General features: G+C 44.4%; 1 protein-coding gene across 4 annotated transcripts in view; it reads right to left on the bottom strand.

The window, feature by feature from the left end:
• Positions 1-356: 356 nt before the first annotated feature.
• The window catches only part of LOC109878140 (connector enhancer of kinase suppressor of ras 2), a 106,853-nt gene continuing 91,211 nt past the window's right edge, over positions 357-15,998 (bottom strand). For 3 of the 4 annotated variants that reach the window (XM_031788420.1, XM_031788419.1, XM_031788421.1), the window contains 6 exons: positions 11,476-11,549; positions 7,323-7,393; positions 7,180-7,194; positions 6,764-6,887; positions 2,944-3,125; positions 357-2,482 (listed from right to left, as the gene is read on the bottom strand). In XM_031788420.1, coding sequence (XP_031644280.1) covers positions 2,045-2,482; positions 2,944-3,125; positions 6,764-6,887; positions 7,180-7,194; positions 7,323-7,393; positions 11,476-11,549 — 904 coding nt within the window. In that variant the 3' untranslated portion in view covers positions 357-2,044. The remainder of the gene's footprint in view (positions 2,483-2,943; positions 3,126-6,763; positions 6,888-7,179; positions 7,195-7,322; positions 7,394-11,475; positions 11,550-15,998) is intronic. The other variant, XM_020470357.2, reaches the window with a different exon arrangement.

The following is a 15,998-nucleotide window of genomic DNA, read 5'->3' as shown; positions in this document are numbered from 1 at the left end:
ATTACCAAAAACAAGTAGGCATCGTTTGATACTAGAGGTAACAATGTTGTTTCCAATTGTGTTGATTTCCAAAGAAATTATCAGAAGGTGCCCGCTGTTATCATGCAAATTCTTAGCAAATACCCTGTATATACAGCCAAGGTACTCATTGTGTATTTATATCTCATGGTATTACCTTTTTTTTCTTTCTGCATTGTTGGGAAGAGCCCATAAGGAAGCTCTTAGTCTACATCTGTGGTTTACAAAGAATGTGACAAATACAATGAGAGTTTTACCACAACCTTGTCAACACTTTTCTCATCACTTTTTTCAGCAATGAATGCAAAACTAAAGTCCCAGACAAATATCAATACAAATTTCATCAATAAGTGTAATGTCATTTTATTGACAGTTTCATCATCACATAGGACATCACAACACACACAGCTGGAGAAGACACCCCCCAACAGACCTCATCATAGGCTGCCCCCCAGCTTACTCTGCACCCGGCCGGGTCGCTCTACTTGCCTGGGTGGGGGTGGGGTGGGGGGGGACTGAAGATGGTCTTTGACCCTTTGAAGGACCCTTTTTGGTTACAGGTAGAACTGTTTTTGGATCCATGTAGAACCCTTTCCACAGAGGGTTCGACATGGAACCCAAAAGGGTTCTACCTGAAACCAAAAAGGGCTCTTTCTCCCTGGAACCAAAATGGGTTCTCCTATGGAGACCTAACCCTTTTGGAACCCTTTTGTTCTTAGAGTGTAGGACAATGGCTACTTGAAATAGATCATGAAACTTTTATCAAATGTATTGCGTTCATCATTTGTTCTTTACAGCAGTCGCTTGCTCAGTCACCAGTGAGGATCGCTATTGCTCAATCAGAATATATTGAATCAATTTACACTGAGTGTACAAAACATTAGGACATGGACTGATCAGGTGAATCCAGGTGCAAGCCATGATCCCTCCTTGATGTCACTCGTCAAATACACTTCAGATGAACGGGAGGAGACAGGGTAAAGAAGGATTTTTAAGCCTCAAGACAACGGAGACATGGATTGTGTATGTATTGCCATTCAGAGGGTGAATGCGCATAAGATTGAAGTGCCTTTGAACAGGGTATGGTAGTAGGTGCCAGGCACACCGGTTTGAGTGTGTCAAGACCAGCAATGCTGCTGGGGTTTTCACACCCAACAGTTTCCAAGTGTGTATCAAGAATGGTCCAGCACTCAAAAGGACATCCAGCCAACTTGACAACTGTGGGAAAGCATTGGGGTCAACATGGGCCAGCATTCGACACCTTGTAAAGTCCATGCCGAAGAATTGAGTCTGTTCTGAGGGCAAAAAGGGAAGCAACTCAATAGTAGGAAGGTGTTCCTAACGTTTTGTACCATCAGTGTATTCAAGATGCATTGGACAAACCCAGCTGAAAACAAGCACGTACGCGCACACACACTTGGGAACATATCTTGGAACAGTCTTCAATGTTAACCTCAGATTAAAATGAATAATTGTCTTTGATCGATAATAACAATTTTCATAATGTGGCAAGATCGGACCTTATTCTGTGCAAAAATACATACAATCTAAGTTTTAAAACGCCAATACATCTTGTTACATGACATTTAAAATTCTATGTATATAACAGGCATAAAGCACATAGATATCATTTACCTGTAAAATCTCCTTTAAAATTTGCAATAATAATGCAATAGTAGAAAACTAAGACAGCCCATAATATCCCATGAATACAGATATATATATATATATATATATATATATCAATAGAGTGATACTTGGCAAAATTGTTAGTTTTTTGTTATATGAATACCGAATTCAGGTTTGGATAGACAAAGCCCGTCTTTCCTATCAACAAAAACCAAGCAAAAATCCTGAGGGGCCACACTTTTTACTGACCAGAAAAATCTCCTGGAACGTATCACAGCTGTAACTAGAGCCATGAGTTTTTCCTGCTTAGGTCATATGGTTGGGAAAAACACCAGGCCCTTATAATAATCATTGATGGAAACTAGAAAAACCATCATCAGATCAGTCCATTGGTGTCTCATATGTAGAAGTAATTATCTGGGCTAGCTTGACTAGCTATGTCGGCTGTGTTGCTGCTCTGCTGGTCTGTGCTGCTCTCAGCAGTCGATGAGTGTTCGGACTGTGGCTCTACATCCAAGTCACCCACATTCTTCACCGGGCCTGACAACAACGGCTCCGCATCCACCAGCATCTCCCCGTCACTAAGGCTCAGTCCAAACACACACCCCCCCGTCTCCACAGCGACCTGCTTCCCGGGCGACGGTTCGGGGGGTGTGTCCTGGTCCTCTTTGTGCCCCACCCTTGCCGTGGCTACAGCTTTAGCCCGTTGGACAGCCAGTTTCTCGATCACCAGGTGAAGGTCTTCGTTATGTTCTTTCCACTGGCGGTACTTTTGCGACGTCAGATCAGAGTCCTCCAGAACCTTGTTAATGAGTTGGAGCTCCGCCTCTTTATCCTAGAAGCACATTCAGAACAGACGGTCATTCACATCATAATAGTAAATGAAATGTTTATATTAGTACACTATAATGAGGGTCAGGAGTTTTCCCTGGCTACGTGAACTGGGGCCAGGAGTTTTTCCAGGTGAAGTCACACAGACCGGGCCATACCTCCTGCTGCTATGCCTGTTCCTTTCACAACATTCTAGGTCATGGGGAAAACCACTTGTGGAAAGAGATCTTCTTTCAAAGACAACCCAATTTAGAAACGGCTCAAATTGTATGAAAGAGAACAAATTAAGACAACAATAAGAGCATACCATCGGTCAAAAGTGAGACTACTTGTGGATACAATCCCCATATAGGTCACTTATACAAAAGCGTTCAAATAAGGAGTACACATAAGTAGCGATGTGGGTCAAGTTCAGGGGACACTGCTTAGCTGAAGAGGCTCTGAGCTCGAAGGGTTGACCCGAACCTTGAGGGTGCTCTGCAGCACGCGGAGCGTGTGGGCCTTCTCGTTGATGACCGGGTTCTTGTTGCGCCGGATGAAGGACTTGCGGAAGTGGTCGTGAGTTGTGAGCTTGTCGCTGCCAATCAGGGACACGCCACCCTCATTCAGCCGGTGGAACAGCACGCCCATCTCATCCTCCGGAGCTCCTGGTGGCAGGGGGGATTGGGGGTAGAGAGAGATGTACAGAGAGAGAGAGAGAGAGAGAGATGTACAGGAGAGAGAGAGAGAGAGCAAGAGAGAGAGAGAGAGAGATGTACAGAGAGAGAAGAGAAGAGAGATGTACAGAGAGAGAAGAGAGAGAGAGAGAGAGATAGAGATGTACAGAGAGAGAGAGAGATGAGAGAGAGATAGAGATGTACAGAGAGAGAGAGAGGAGATGTACAGAGAGAGAGAGATGTACAAGAGAGGAGAGAGAGAGAGATGTACAGAGAGAGAGAGAGAGAGAGAGAAGAGAGAGAGAGAGAGAGAGAGAGAGAGAGAGAGAGAGAGAGAAGAGCGAGATGTACAGAGAGAGAGAGAGAGAGAGAGAGAGAGAGATGTCAGAGAGAGAGAGAGAGAGATGTACAGAGAGAGAGAGAGAGCAGAGAGTACGAGAGAGAGAGAGATGTACGAGAGAGGAGAGAGAGAGAGATGTACAGAGAGAGAGAGAGAGAGAAGATGTACAGAGAGAGAGAAGAGAGAGAGATGTTACAGGAGAGAGAGAGAGAGGAGAGTAGAGAGAGAGAGAGAGATGTACAGAGAGAGAGAGAGAGAGAGAGATGTACAGAGAGAGAGAGAGAGAGAGAGAGATGTACAGAGAGAGAGAGAGAGAGAGAGAGATGTACAGAGAGAGAGAGAGAGAGAGATGTACAGAGAGAGAGAGAGATGTACAGAGAGAGAGAGAGATGTACAGAGAGAGAGAGAATGTACAGAGAGAGAGAGAGAGAGGAGATGTACAGAGAGAGAGAGAGCAGAGAGAATGTACAAGAGAGAGAGAGAGAGAGAGGATGTACAGAGAGAGAGAGAGAGAGAGAGATGTACAGAGAGAGAGAGAGAGAGAGAGATGTACAGAGAGAGAGAGAGAGAGAGAGATGTACAGAGAGAGAGAGAGAGAGAGAGATGTACAGAGAGAGAGAGAGAGAGAGATGTACAGAGAGAGAGATGTACAGAGAGAGAGAGAGAGAGAGAGAGAGTACAGAGAGAGAAGAGAGAGAGAGAGAGATGTACCAGAGAGAGAGAGAGAGAGAGAGATGTAAGAGAGAGAGAGAGAGAGAGAGATGTACAGAGAGAGAGAGAGAGATGTACAGAGAGAGAGAGGAGATGTACGAGAGAGAGAGGAGAGAGAGATGTACAGAGAGAGAGAGAGAGAGAGAGATGTACAGAGAAGAGAGAGAAGAGATGTAACAGAGAGAGAGAGAGGAGATGTACAGAAGAGAGATGTCAGAGAGAGAGAGAGAGGGATGTACAGAGAGAGAGAGATTACAGAGCGAGAGAGAGAGAGATGTACAGGAGAGAGGAGAGAGAGATGTACAGAGAGAGAGAGAGAGAGAGATGTACAGAGAGAGAGAGAGAGGAGAGATGTACAGAGAGAGAGAGAGAGAAGAGATGTACAGAGAGAGAAGAGAGAGAGAGAGATGTACACGAGAGAGTAGAGAGAGAGAGAGAGAGAGATGTACAGAGAGAGAGAGAGAGGAGAGATGTACAGAGAGAGAGAGAGATGTACAGAGAGAGAGAGAGATGCAGAGAGAGGAGAGGATGTACAGAGAGAGAGAGAGAGAGAGATGTACAGAGAGAGAGAGAGAGAGAGATGTACAGAGAGAGAGAGAGAGAGAGATGTACAGAGAGAGAGAGAGAGATGTACAGAGAGAGAAGAGAGAGAGAGAGAGATGTACAGAGAGAGAGAGAGAGATGTACAGAGAGAGAGAGAGAGATGTACAGAGAGAGAGAGAGAGAGAGAGAGAGATGTACAGAGAGAGAGAGAGATGTACAGAGAGAGAGAGAGAGAGATGTACAGAGAGAGAGAGAGAGATGTACAGAGAGAGAGAGAGAGAGATGTACAGAGAGAGAGAGAAGAGATGTACAGAGAGAAGAGAGAGATGTACAGAGAGAGATTACAAGAGAGGAGAGAGAGAATGAGTTGTACAGAGAGAGAAGAGAGATGTACAGGATGAGAGAGATGTAAGAGGAGAGGAAGAGAATGTACAGAGAGAGAGAGAGAGATGTACAGAGAGAGGAGAGAGGTACAGAGAGGATGTTCAGGAGAGGAGATGTACAGAGAGATGTAATAAGAGAGAGAGAGAGAGATGTACAAGAGAGAGCGAGAGATGTAACAGAGAGAGAGAGAGAAGGATGTACAGAGAGAGAGACGAAGGAGTATGCTACAGAGAGAGAGAAGAGATGTACAGAAGAGATGTACAGAGGAGAGATGTACAGAGAAGAGACGAGAGAGAAGAGCAGATTGTACAGAGAGAGAGAGAGATGTACAGAGAGAGAGAGAGAGAGAGATGTTCAGAGAGGAGAGAGAGAGGAGATTGGTACAGGAGAAGAGAGAGACGTATGTACAGAGAGGGATGTAGCAGAGAGAGAGAGAGAGGGAATGTACAGAGAGAGAGAGAGAGAATGTATCGAGACGAAGAGAGAGAGAGATGTACAGAAGAGAGAGAGGAGACGATGTACAAGAGAGAAGAGCAGGAAAGGAACTGTACAGAGAGATTGTAACAGAGAGAGAGATGTTACATGAGAGAGAGCGATGTACAGAGAGAGAGAGATATGTACAGAGGAGAGAGAGAGAGAGATGTTTTACAGGAGGAGCGAGGAAGAGATGTACAGAGCAGAGAGAGAGAGATTGTACCAGAGAGAGAGAGAGGATTGTACCAGTAGAATGAGGAGAGAGAAGAGAGAGGTGTTACAGGAGAGAGGAGAGAGAGAGATGTTACAGAGAGAGAGAGATGAGACTTACAGAGAGAAAAGAGAGAGGATGTACAGAGAGAGGAGAGAGAGGAGGACTGTTACAGAGAGAAAGGAGAAGAGATGTACAGACGAGAGAGAGAGAGATTGATACAAGAAAGAGAGAGAGGAAGAGAGATGTACAGAGAGGAGAGAGAAGAGAGAGAGATGTACAGAGAGAGAGAGAGAGAGATGTACAGAGAGAGAGAGAGAGAGATGTACAGAGAGAGAGAGAGAGAGTGTACAGAGAGAGAGAGAGAGAGAGAGAGATGTACAGAGAGAGAGAGAGAGAGATGTACAGAGAGAGAGAGAGAGAGCGCGAGACCTTTTGTCTTTCTTTAATGATACATCCTCATTTCATTAAAACTGCACCACCCCACCCCCGACCCCTCTTTAAAAAACAAATATCCCCTGTGCTGCATACTCACCTTGCCCTCTACCTCACGATACAAAACAAAATCCCACATCACTATATCCAAAACCTCATCACTTCTTTCATCCTCTTCCTGCCTAACTTTGAAAAAAAAACAAACAGTGGGTACCGCTATAAACTAACACTTTTGGCATTGTATTTTGTCATGCTTTCGACACCAATAAAACTTATTGAGAAGGAGGGGGGCTTATTAGATATCATGACAGAAAGGAGGCAGACAAATAAACACATTATAGAATCCCTGGTGGCACAATTTGAAGACACTGGGGAGAGACAGGCAGACAACAGCCATGATGAAGCTGGCGAAGCCCCCGCCATCTGGTAGAAATTAAAACGTATCCATAAATGGAACCCCCTATAGGCCTATATGACTCTCTTCTTCCACCTTGTGGTGAAACAGAAGTGTTGCGCTCCACCATACAGTACCTGGGCTTCTGCTGCGCCCTGTGGGTGGACCAGGAACGTGCATCTTGTCCTTCTTCTCTTTGTCCTTGCCCTTGTCCTTGTCCTTGCCCTTCCTGGCCCGAGGCAGTGTGTTGGACAGGGTTTTCTGGTGTCCATCAAACACAACACATTAGATTTGTATGGAACATCACTTGCTTTTTTTTAAATGAGTGGATGGAGGGAAGGACAGAGCGAGAGGTAGAGAGGTGGGAAAGGGCTAGAGGGAGAGAGAGAGAGAACGAGTAACCAGAACCAGAGAACAGGTAAGTGTGGCAGACTTAGGGAGAGTTCTGACTTGGACATCTATTCTACGGGATTACTAGAGCCAAGATTTTTTTCCTGAGCATGTCCTCTGACGAGAAAAAACTGAGTCGGTTAAGAACAAATTGTTATTTTACCGGTACGATGATGGCCTGGCAAGTAACAAGAGACAAAAAAAACTAATCAAATAAGAAGAAGAATAGTACAGTGCAGAATAAGAAAGACAACAAAACACAAAAAGACAGAAACAATGCATGTGTTTGTGTGTGGTTCTCCTCACCGTGTAGATCTTGTTTCTGTGTGGAGAAGGAGAAGTCCCCTCATCTTCTGACTCGGTCTCACTGTAACAATCTGTCCACAAAGACAAAATAAATAAATAAATCAACCGTAGCATTATTATTATTTCCACTTGTCCATACCAGTTGTCCAGACAATTGCGCTTACAACGCCACGGGTCGTGGGTTCGATTCCCGTTGGGGACACCGATAAGGGAAACAATGTATGCACACACGACTGTTAGTGGCTTTGGATAAAAAACGGTCAGCTAAATGGCATACATTATTATTAATATATACGGTGCATTCGGAAAGTATTCAGATCCCTGGACTATTTCCACATTTGGTTACGTTACTGCCCTACTCTAAAATGGATTTGACCCACAATACCCCATAACGACAACGCAAAAACAGGTTTTTAGAACATGCTTCAAAATGTACGTATTAAAAATGAAATGCCACAGTCTGCAAAGCTGTCAAGGCAAAGGGTGGCCACATTGAAGAATCTCAAATATAAAATAAATGTAGATTTGTTTAACACGTCATACCGCTCAGGAAGGAGATGGTTTGTCTCCTAGAGATGAACATACTTTGGTGCGAAAAGTGCAAATCAATCCCAGAACAACAGCAAAGGACCTTGTGAAGATGCTGGAGGAAACCGGTACAAAAGTATCAATAGCACAGTAAAATGAGTCCTATATTGACATAACCTGAAAGGCCGCTCAGCAAGGAAGATGCCACTGTTCCAAAACCGCCATAAAAGCCAGACTACAGTTTGAACTGCACATGGGGACAAAGATCATACTTTTTGGAGAAATGTCCTCTGCTCTGATGAAACAAAATAGAACTGTTTGGCCATAATGACCATCGTTATGTTTGGAGGAAAAAGGGGGAGGCTTGCAGGCCGAAGAACGACATCCCAACCGTGAAGCATCATGTTGTGGGGGTGCTTTGCTGCAGGACGGACTGGTGCACTTCACAAAATAGACGGATTCACAAGGAAGGAAAATTATGTAATTTTCATTCTTTAAAAGTAACTTCCTCACCATTTTAGATAAGGATGCTCCGTTCAAAAAATGCAGAACTAAGAACAGATATAGCCCTTGGTTCACTCCAGACCTGACTGCCCTCGACCAGCACAAAAACATCCTGTGGCGGACTGCAATAGCATCGAATAGTCCCCGCGATATGCAACTGTTCAGGGAAGTCAGGAACCAATACAAGCAGTCAGTCAGGAAGCTAAGGCCAGCTTCTTCAGGCAGAAATTTGCATCCTGTAGCTCCAACTCCAAAAAGTTCTGGGACACTGTGAAGTCCATGGAGAACAAGAGCACCTCCTCCCAGCTGCCCACTGCACTGAGGCTAGGTAACACGGTCACCACCGATAAATCCATGATTATCGAAAACTTCAACAAGCATTTCTCAACGGCTGGCCATGCCTTCCGCCTGGCTACTCCAACCTCGGCCAACAGCTCCGCCCCCCCCCGCAGCTACTCGCCCAAGCCTCTCCAGATTCTCCTTGACCCAAATCCAGAGAGCAGATGTTCTGAAAGAGCTGCATAACCTGGACCCGTACAAATCAGCTGGGCTTGACAATCTGGACCCCCTATTTCTGAAACTATCCGCCGCCATTGTCGCAACCCCTATTACCAGCCTGTTCAACCTCTCTTTCATATCGTCTGAGATCCCAAAGGATTGGAAAGCTGCCGCAGTCATCCCCCTCTTCAAAGGGGGCGACACCCTGGACCCAAACTGTAATAGACCTATATCCATCCTGCCCTCCAAACTGTAATAGACCTATCTAAGGTCTTCGAAAGCCAAGTCAACAAACAGGTCACTGACCATCTCGAATCCCACCGTACCTTCTCCGCTGTGCAATCTGGTTTCCGAGCCGGTCACGGGTGCACCTCAGCCACGCTCAAGGTACTAAACGATATCATAACCGCCATCGATAAAAGACAGTACTGTGCAGCAGTCTTCATCGACCTTGCCAAGGCTTTCGACTCTGTCAATCACCATATTCTTATCGGCAGACTCAGTAGCCTTGGTTTTTCTGATGACTGCCGTGCCTGGTTCACCAACTACTTTGCAGGCAGAGTTCAGTGTGTCAAATCGGAGGGCATGCTGTCCGGTCCTCTGGCAGTCTCTATGGGGGTGCCACAGGGTTCAATTCTCGCGCCGACTCTTTTCTCTGTATATATCAATGATGTTGCTCTTGCTGAGGGCGATTCCCTGATCCACCTCTACGCAGACGACACCATTCTATATACTTCCGGCCCGTCCTTGGACACTGTGCTATCTAACCTCCAAACGAGCTTCAATGCCAAACAACACTCCTTCCGTGGCCTCCAACTGCTCTTAAACGCTAGTAAAACCAAATGCATACTTTTCAACCGTTCGCTGCCTGCACCTGCACGCCTGACTAGCATCACCACCCTGGATGGTTCCGACCTTGAATATGTGGACATCTATAAGTACCTAGGTGTCTGTCATATCAAACATCTCCAATCGAAAATCAAATCTAGAGTCAGCTTTCTATTCCGCAACAAAGCCTCCTTCCCTCACGCCGCCAAACTTACCCTGGTAAAACTGACTATCCTACCGATCCTCGACTTTCGCGATGTCATCTACAAAATAGCTTCCAACACTCTTCTCAGCAAACTGGATGCAGTTTGCACCTTATACCACCCACCACTGCGACCTGTATGCTCTAGTCAGCTGGCCCTCACTACATATTCGTCGCCAGACCCACTGGCTCCAGGTCATCTACAAGTCCATGCTAGGTAAAGCTCCGCCTTATCTCAGTTCACTGGTCACGATGGCAACACCCACCCTTGGCACGCGCTCCAGCAGGTGTATCTCACTGATCATCCCTAAAGCCAACACCTCATTTGGCCGCCTTTCGTTCCAGTTCTCTGCTGCCTGTGACTGGAACGAATTGCAAAAATCGCTGAAGTTGGAGACTTATCTCCCTCACCAACTTCAAACATCTGCTATCTGAGCAGCTAACCGATCGCTGCAGCTGTACATAGTCTATCAATAAATAGCCCACCCATTTTTACCTACCTCATCCCCATACTGTTTTTATTTATTTACTTTTCTGCTCTTTTGCACACCAATATCTCTACCTGTACATGAACATCTGATCATTTATCACTCCAGTGTTAATCTGCAAAATTGTAATTATTCGCCTACCTCCTCATGCCTTTTGCACACAATGTATATAGACTCTTTTTTTCCTATTGTGTTATTGACTTGTTAATTGTTTACTCCATGTGTAACTCTGTGTTGTCTGTTCACACTGCTATGCTTTATCTTGGCCAGGTCGCAGTTGCAAATGAGAACTTGTTCTCAACTAGCCTACCTGGTTAAATAAAGGTGAAATAAAAAAATAAAAATAAAAATGTGGATATATTGAAGCAACATCTCAAGACATCAGTCAGGAAGTTAAAGCTTGGTAGCAAATGGGTCTTTCAAATGAACAATGACCCCAAGCATACTTCCAAAGTTGTGGCAAAATGTCTTAAAGCCATCACAAAGCCCTGACCTCAATTCTATAAAAAAAATTGTGGGCAGAACTGAAAAAGCATGTGCGGGCAAGGAGGCCTACAAACCTGACTCAGTTATACCAGCTCTGTCAGGAGGAATGGGCCCATATTCACCCAATGTTTGACCAAATGTTTGACTCAAGTTAAACAATTTAAAGGCAATACTACCAAATACTAATTGAGTGTATGCAAACTTCTGACCCACTGGGAATGTGATGAAAGAAATAAAAGCTGAAAGAAATAATTCTCTCAACTATTATTCTGACATTTCACATTCTTAAAATAAAGTGGTGATCCTAACTGACCTAAGACAGGAATTGTGAAAAACTGAGTTTAAATGTATTTGGCTAAGGTGTATGTAAACTTCCGACTTCAACTGTATCTAAATCTAATCTCTCTCTTTTTTAAAACACATTTGTTTGGTTACCCAGACAAAGATAAGCAAACTCATGGAGAAACTCCATTTAAACTAGTCCAGTAGTAGGCTGGGAAACCAGCCTCTAATGTATTTTTTGATTTGGCTACTGTCAGGGACAACTAAGGAAAATGGTGACAAAATACATATCTTCATCCAATCAAAATCTCAAGATTTCATGTAAAACTTCTCCTACCCTCTTCGCTGTCCGGTGGCCCTTTGTGGAACTTCTTGTGTTTTTGGATGGCTGAAATCAGACAGTTGATCCACCTGCAGAGGAAGAGACAGCATTCACTCCAGGGCTTGTATTCATTAAGCTATTAGGAGTACTGATCTAGATGGAAAGGTCAACTGCTGTATTATCTAAATGCTGAGTGAGTGTGGGCGGTGGAGAGAAACAAAATGGTGCAGTTTGAGGCCAAGTGGTATAGAGTGATGCGGTGCTGGAGATGGGGGTGTGAGCAGGTGGGTCTGGGCAGGGGTGATGTTGTGTATGTTCGAGTGCGTCTGTATGTTGTCGGTTGTACAGTTGAAGTCGGAAGTTTATATACACCTTAGCCAAATACAATAGGTCAGTTAGGATCATCACTGTATTTTAAGACTGTGAAATGTCAGAATAATAGTAGAGAGAATTATTTATTTCAGGTAGCCTTCCACAATAAGTTGGGTGAATTTTGGCCCATTCCTCCTGACAGAGCTGGTGTAACGGAGTCAGGTTCGTAGGCCTCCTTGTTCGCACAAGCTTTTTAAGTTCTGCACACAAATGTTCTATTTTGCCACAACTTTGGAAGTATGCTTAAACTTCCTAACTGATGTCTTGAGATGTTGCTTCAATATATCCACGTAATTTTTCTTCCCTCATGTAACCGTCTATTTTGTGAAGTACACCAGCACCCCCACAACATGATGCTGCCACCCTCGTGCTTCACGGATGGGATGGTATTCTTTGGCTTGCAAGCCTCCCCCTTTTTCCTCCAAACACAACGATGGTCATTATGGCCAAACAGTTCTATTTTTGTTTCATCAGAGCAGAGGACATTTCTCCTAAAAGTATGATCTTTGTCCCCATGTGCAGTTGCAAACTGTAGTCTGGCTTTTTTATGGCGGTTTTGGAGCAGTGGCTTCGTCCTTGCTGAGCTGTCTTTCAGGTTATGTCGATATAGGACTTGTTTTACTGTGGATATAGATACTTTTGTACCCGTTTCCTCCAGCATCTCTACAAGGTCCTTTGCTGTTGTTCTGGGATTGATTTGCACTTTTTGCACCAAAGTACGTTCATCTCTAGGAGACAGAACGTGCCTCCTTCCTGAGAGGTATGACGGCTGCGTGGTCCCATGGTGTTTATACTTGCTTACTATTGTTTGTACAGATGAACGTGGTACCTTCAGGCGTTTGGAAATTGCTCCCAAGGATGAACCAGGCCTACAATTTTTTTTCTGAGGTCTTGGCTGATTTCCCCATGATGTCAAGCAAAGAGGGACTGAGTTTGAAGGTAGGCCTTGAAATACATCCAGAGGTACACCTCCAATTGACTCAAATGATGTCAATTAGCCTATCAGAAGCTTCTAAAGCCGTGACATGATTTTCTGGATTTTTCCAAGCTTTTTAAAGGCACAGTCAACTTAGGGTATGTAAACTTCTGACCCACCGGAATTGTGATACAGTGAATTATAAATTAAATAGCCTGTCTGTAAACAATGGTTGGAAAAATTACTTGTGTCATGCACTAACCGACTTGCCGAAACTATAGTTTGTTACCAAGACATTTGTGGAGTGGTTGAAACATGAGTTTTAATGACACCAACCAACTGCATGCAAAACTTCCGACTTCAACTGTATGTGAATGTTTTGTATTGTAAAAAAAAAAAAAAAGATCATATTGAATATGAATACACAGACAGGGGGAAACTGATCCTAGATCAGCACTCCTACTTTGAGAGCTTTATAAACACGGACCGGGCCATCAGGCAGCTGTTAGCACTCATTAGAAACGAGGAGAAAACACTGGAGGGAAGAGTTCCAAAAAATACCACATGCTGAACGAATGCCTGTGAGGCTAAAGCAGGCTACTGGGAAAACATTGTCTTTATGTACAGTTATGCACGTTGAATTTCCTCCAAGCAACCAACTACCCCACTGGGATCATTTCAGAAAAGAAAATTCAGCTTATGCCCACAAGTCTTTATTTTAAACTGGAACAACAACAAAAACGTACGTAATTCTCTGCCTATTTCTGTAGCACTAACAATCCACTAGAAGGTGGCAGCGAAGACTATAGCATATGCTCAGAAGTCAGTACTCATAACATTGCTTTACCTTACCGGCATGTGATCAAACTATGTGCGGTCTGTGCGGGAGAGATAAAGGCTCTGCTTTAAGCGTGTGCCTGTGTGTGCGTGAGAGAGAGAGAGATAGCACCAGACCGTGGCAGAGACAGGGATAACAGCTGTATAAATGTTTCAGAGCAAGACTTAGTGAGTGGGATGGAGAGATTCAATCTATTGTTGATTCTGTCACACAGCAGTGATTATAGAGGAGTGGAAGTGGTATCAAACAACCCATATACCATCATAATGTTCCAGTTTGTTCAATAAAACCTAATGTGACATACAGGGCTGTTACGGTGACCGTATTACCACCACACCGTCGGTCACGAGCCATGACAGCAGTCAAATTCCATGTGACTGTTTAGTCATGGTTATTAGGCTTCTCCAAGCTCTGATGCTGCTGGTGGTCATTAGCAGCCTACCAAACTCGCTAACTGTCTGGTACTCAGCACTCTATTGTCCCTCTAATCACTCGGACATCAATGCAAATGTAATAAAAAATCTAAATCACGAGTGCCCATGAGTTAATGTTGCGCAATATTTCTTCAGGCTATGCAATTGCGTAGAATAGAATAGGCCTCTATTGAAAATAGGTGGATCCCATCAGCTTTCTACAGGCTAGGCCTACAAAAAAAAAAGTCCTCTCACTGTCAACTCCGTTTATTTTCAGCAAACTTAACGTGTAAATATTTGTATGAACATAACAAGATTCAACAACTGAGACAAACTGAACAACTTCCACAGACATGGAATATTGTGTCCCTGAACAAAAAGGGGGGGGGGGGGGTCAAAATCAAAAGTAACAGTCCGTATCTGGTGTGGCCACCAACTGCATTAAGTACTGCAGTGCATCTCCTCATGGACTGCACCAGATTTGCTAATTTTTGCTGTGAGATGTTACCCCACTCTTCCACCAATGCACCTGCAAGTCCCCGGACATTTCTGGGTGGGAATGGCCCTAGCCCTCACCCTCCGATCCAACAGGTCCCAGACGTGCTCAATGGGATTGAGATCCGGGCTCTTCGCTGGCCATGGCAGAACACTGACATTCCTGTCTTGCAGGAAATCACACACAGAATGAGCAGTAATGGCTGGTGGCATTGTCATTCAGGAGGGTCATGTCAGGATGAGCCTGCAGGTACCACATGAGGGAGGAGGAACGCACAGTGTTGAAATTGCCTGCAATGACAAGCTCAGTCCGATGATGCTGTGACACACTGCCCCAGACCATGACGGACCCTCCACCTCCAAATCTATCCCGCATCAGAGTACAGGCCTCGGTGTAACGCTCATTCCTTTGACGTTAAACGCGAATCCGACCATCACCCCTGGTGAGACAAAACAGCAACTCATCAGTGAAGAGCACTTTTTGCCAGTCCTGTCTGGTCCAGCGACAGTGGGTTTGTGCCCATAGGCGACGTTGTTGCCAGTGAGGACATGCCTTACAACAGGCTTACAAGCCCTCAGTCCAGCCTCTCTCAGCTTATTGCAGACAGCCTGACCACTGACGGAGGGATTGTGCGTTCCTGGCGTAACTCGGGCAGCTGTTGTTGCCATCCTGGACCTGTCCCGCAGGTGTGATGTTCGGATGTACCGATCCTATGCAGGTGTTGTTATACATGGTCTGCCACTGCGAGGATGATCAGCTGTCCACCATCAGGTCTTCCTGTAGCGCCGTCTTCGGCGTCTCACAGTACGGACAATTCCATTTATTGCCCTGGCCACATCTGCAGTCCTCATGCGTCCTTGCAGCAGGCAAGGCACATTCACGCAAATGAGCAGGGACCCTGGGCATCTTTCTTGCGGTGTTTTTCAGTGTCAGTGGAAAGGCCTCTTTAGTGTCCTAAGTTTTCATAACTGTGACCTTAATTGCCTACGATCTGTCAGCTGTCAGTGTCTTAACGACCGTTCCACAGGTGCATATTCATTAATTGTTTATGGTTCATTGAACAAGCATGGGAAACAGTGTTTAAACCCTTTACAATGAGATCTGTGAAGTTATTTGGATTTTTAGGAATTATCTTTGAAAGACAGGGTCCTGAAAAAGGGATGTTTCTTTTTTTTGCTGAGTTTATATTTATTTATCAACTTTCCTAATAGGGCTGGGCGATATGGCCAAAATCTCATATCCCGATAACAATACAGCACATTCTGTAAATTCAATTAATAAATAGTTTATATGAAATGACCTCATGTAAAGGCCAATTTCTTTTTGAATTATACTCAACAAATAAAAAGGTACTTATTCATATTTGATTATTTCTCCTATCATTTAGAATCTTTGTGCAAATGTTCAATTAAGCATATAACAAAATATAAAATATGAATGAATAAAATAGAAAACACTTCAACTACTGTTGCAAACAAAATAAATGCCTTATATATATATATA

This window comes from Oncorhynchus kisutch, linkage group LG14 (genome assembly GCF_002021735.2).
Source record: "Oncorhynchus kisutch isolate 150728-3 linkage group LG14, Okis_V2, whole genome shotgun sequence".
NCBI classification, from domain to species: domain Eukaryota; kingdom Metazoa; phylum Chordata; class Actinopteri; order Salmoniformes; family Salmonidae; genus Oncorhynchus; species Oncorhynchus kisutch.
This window is presented reverse-complemented; position numbering and strand designations above follow the sequence as displayed.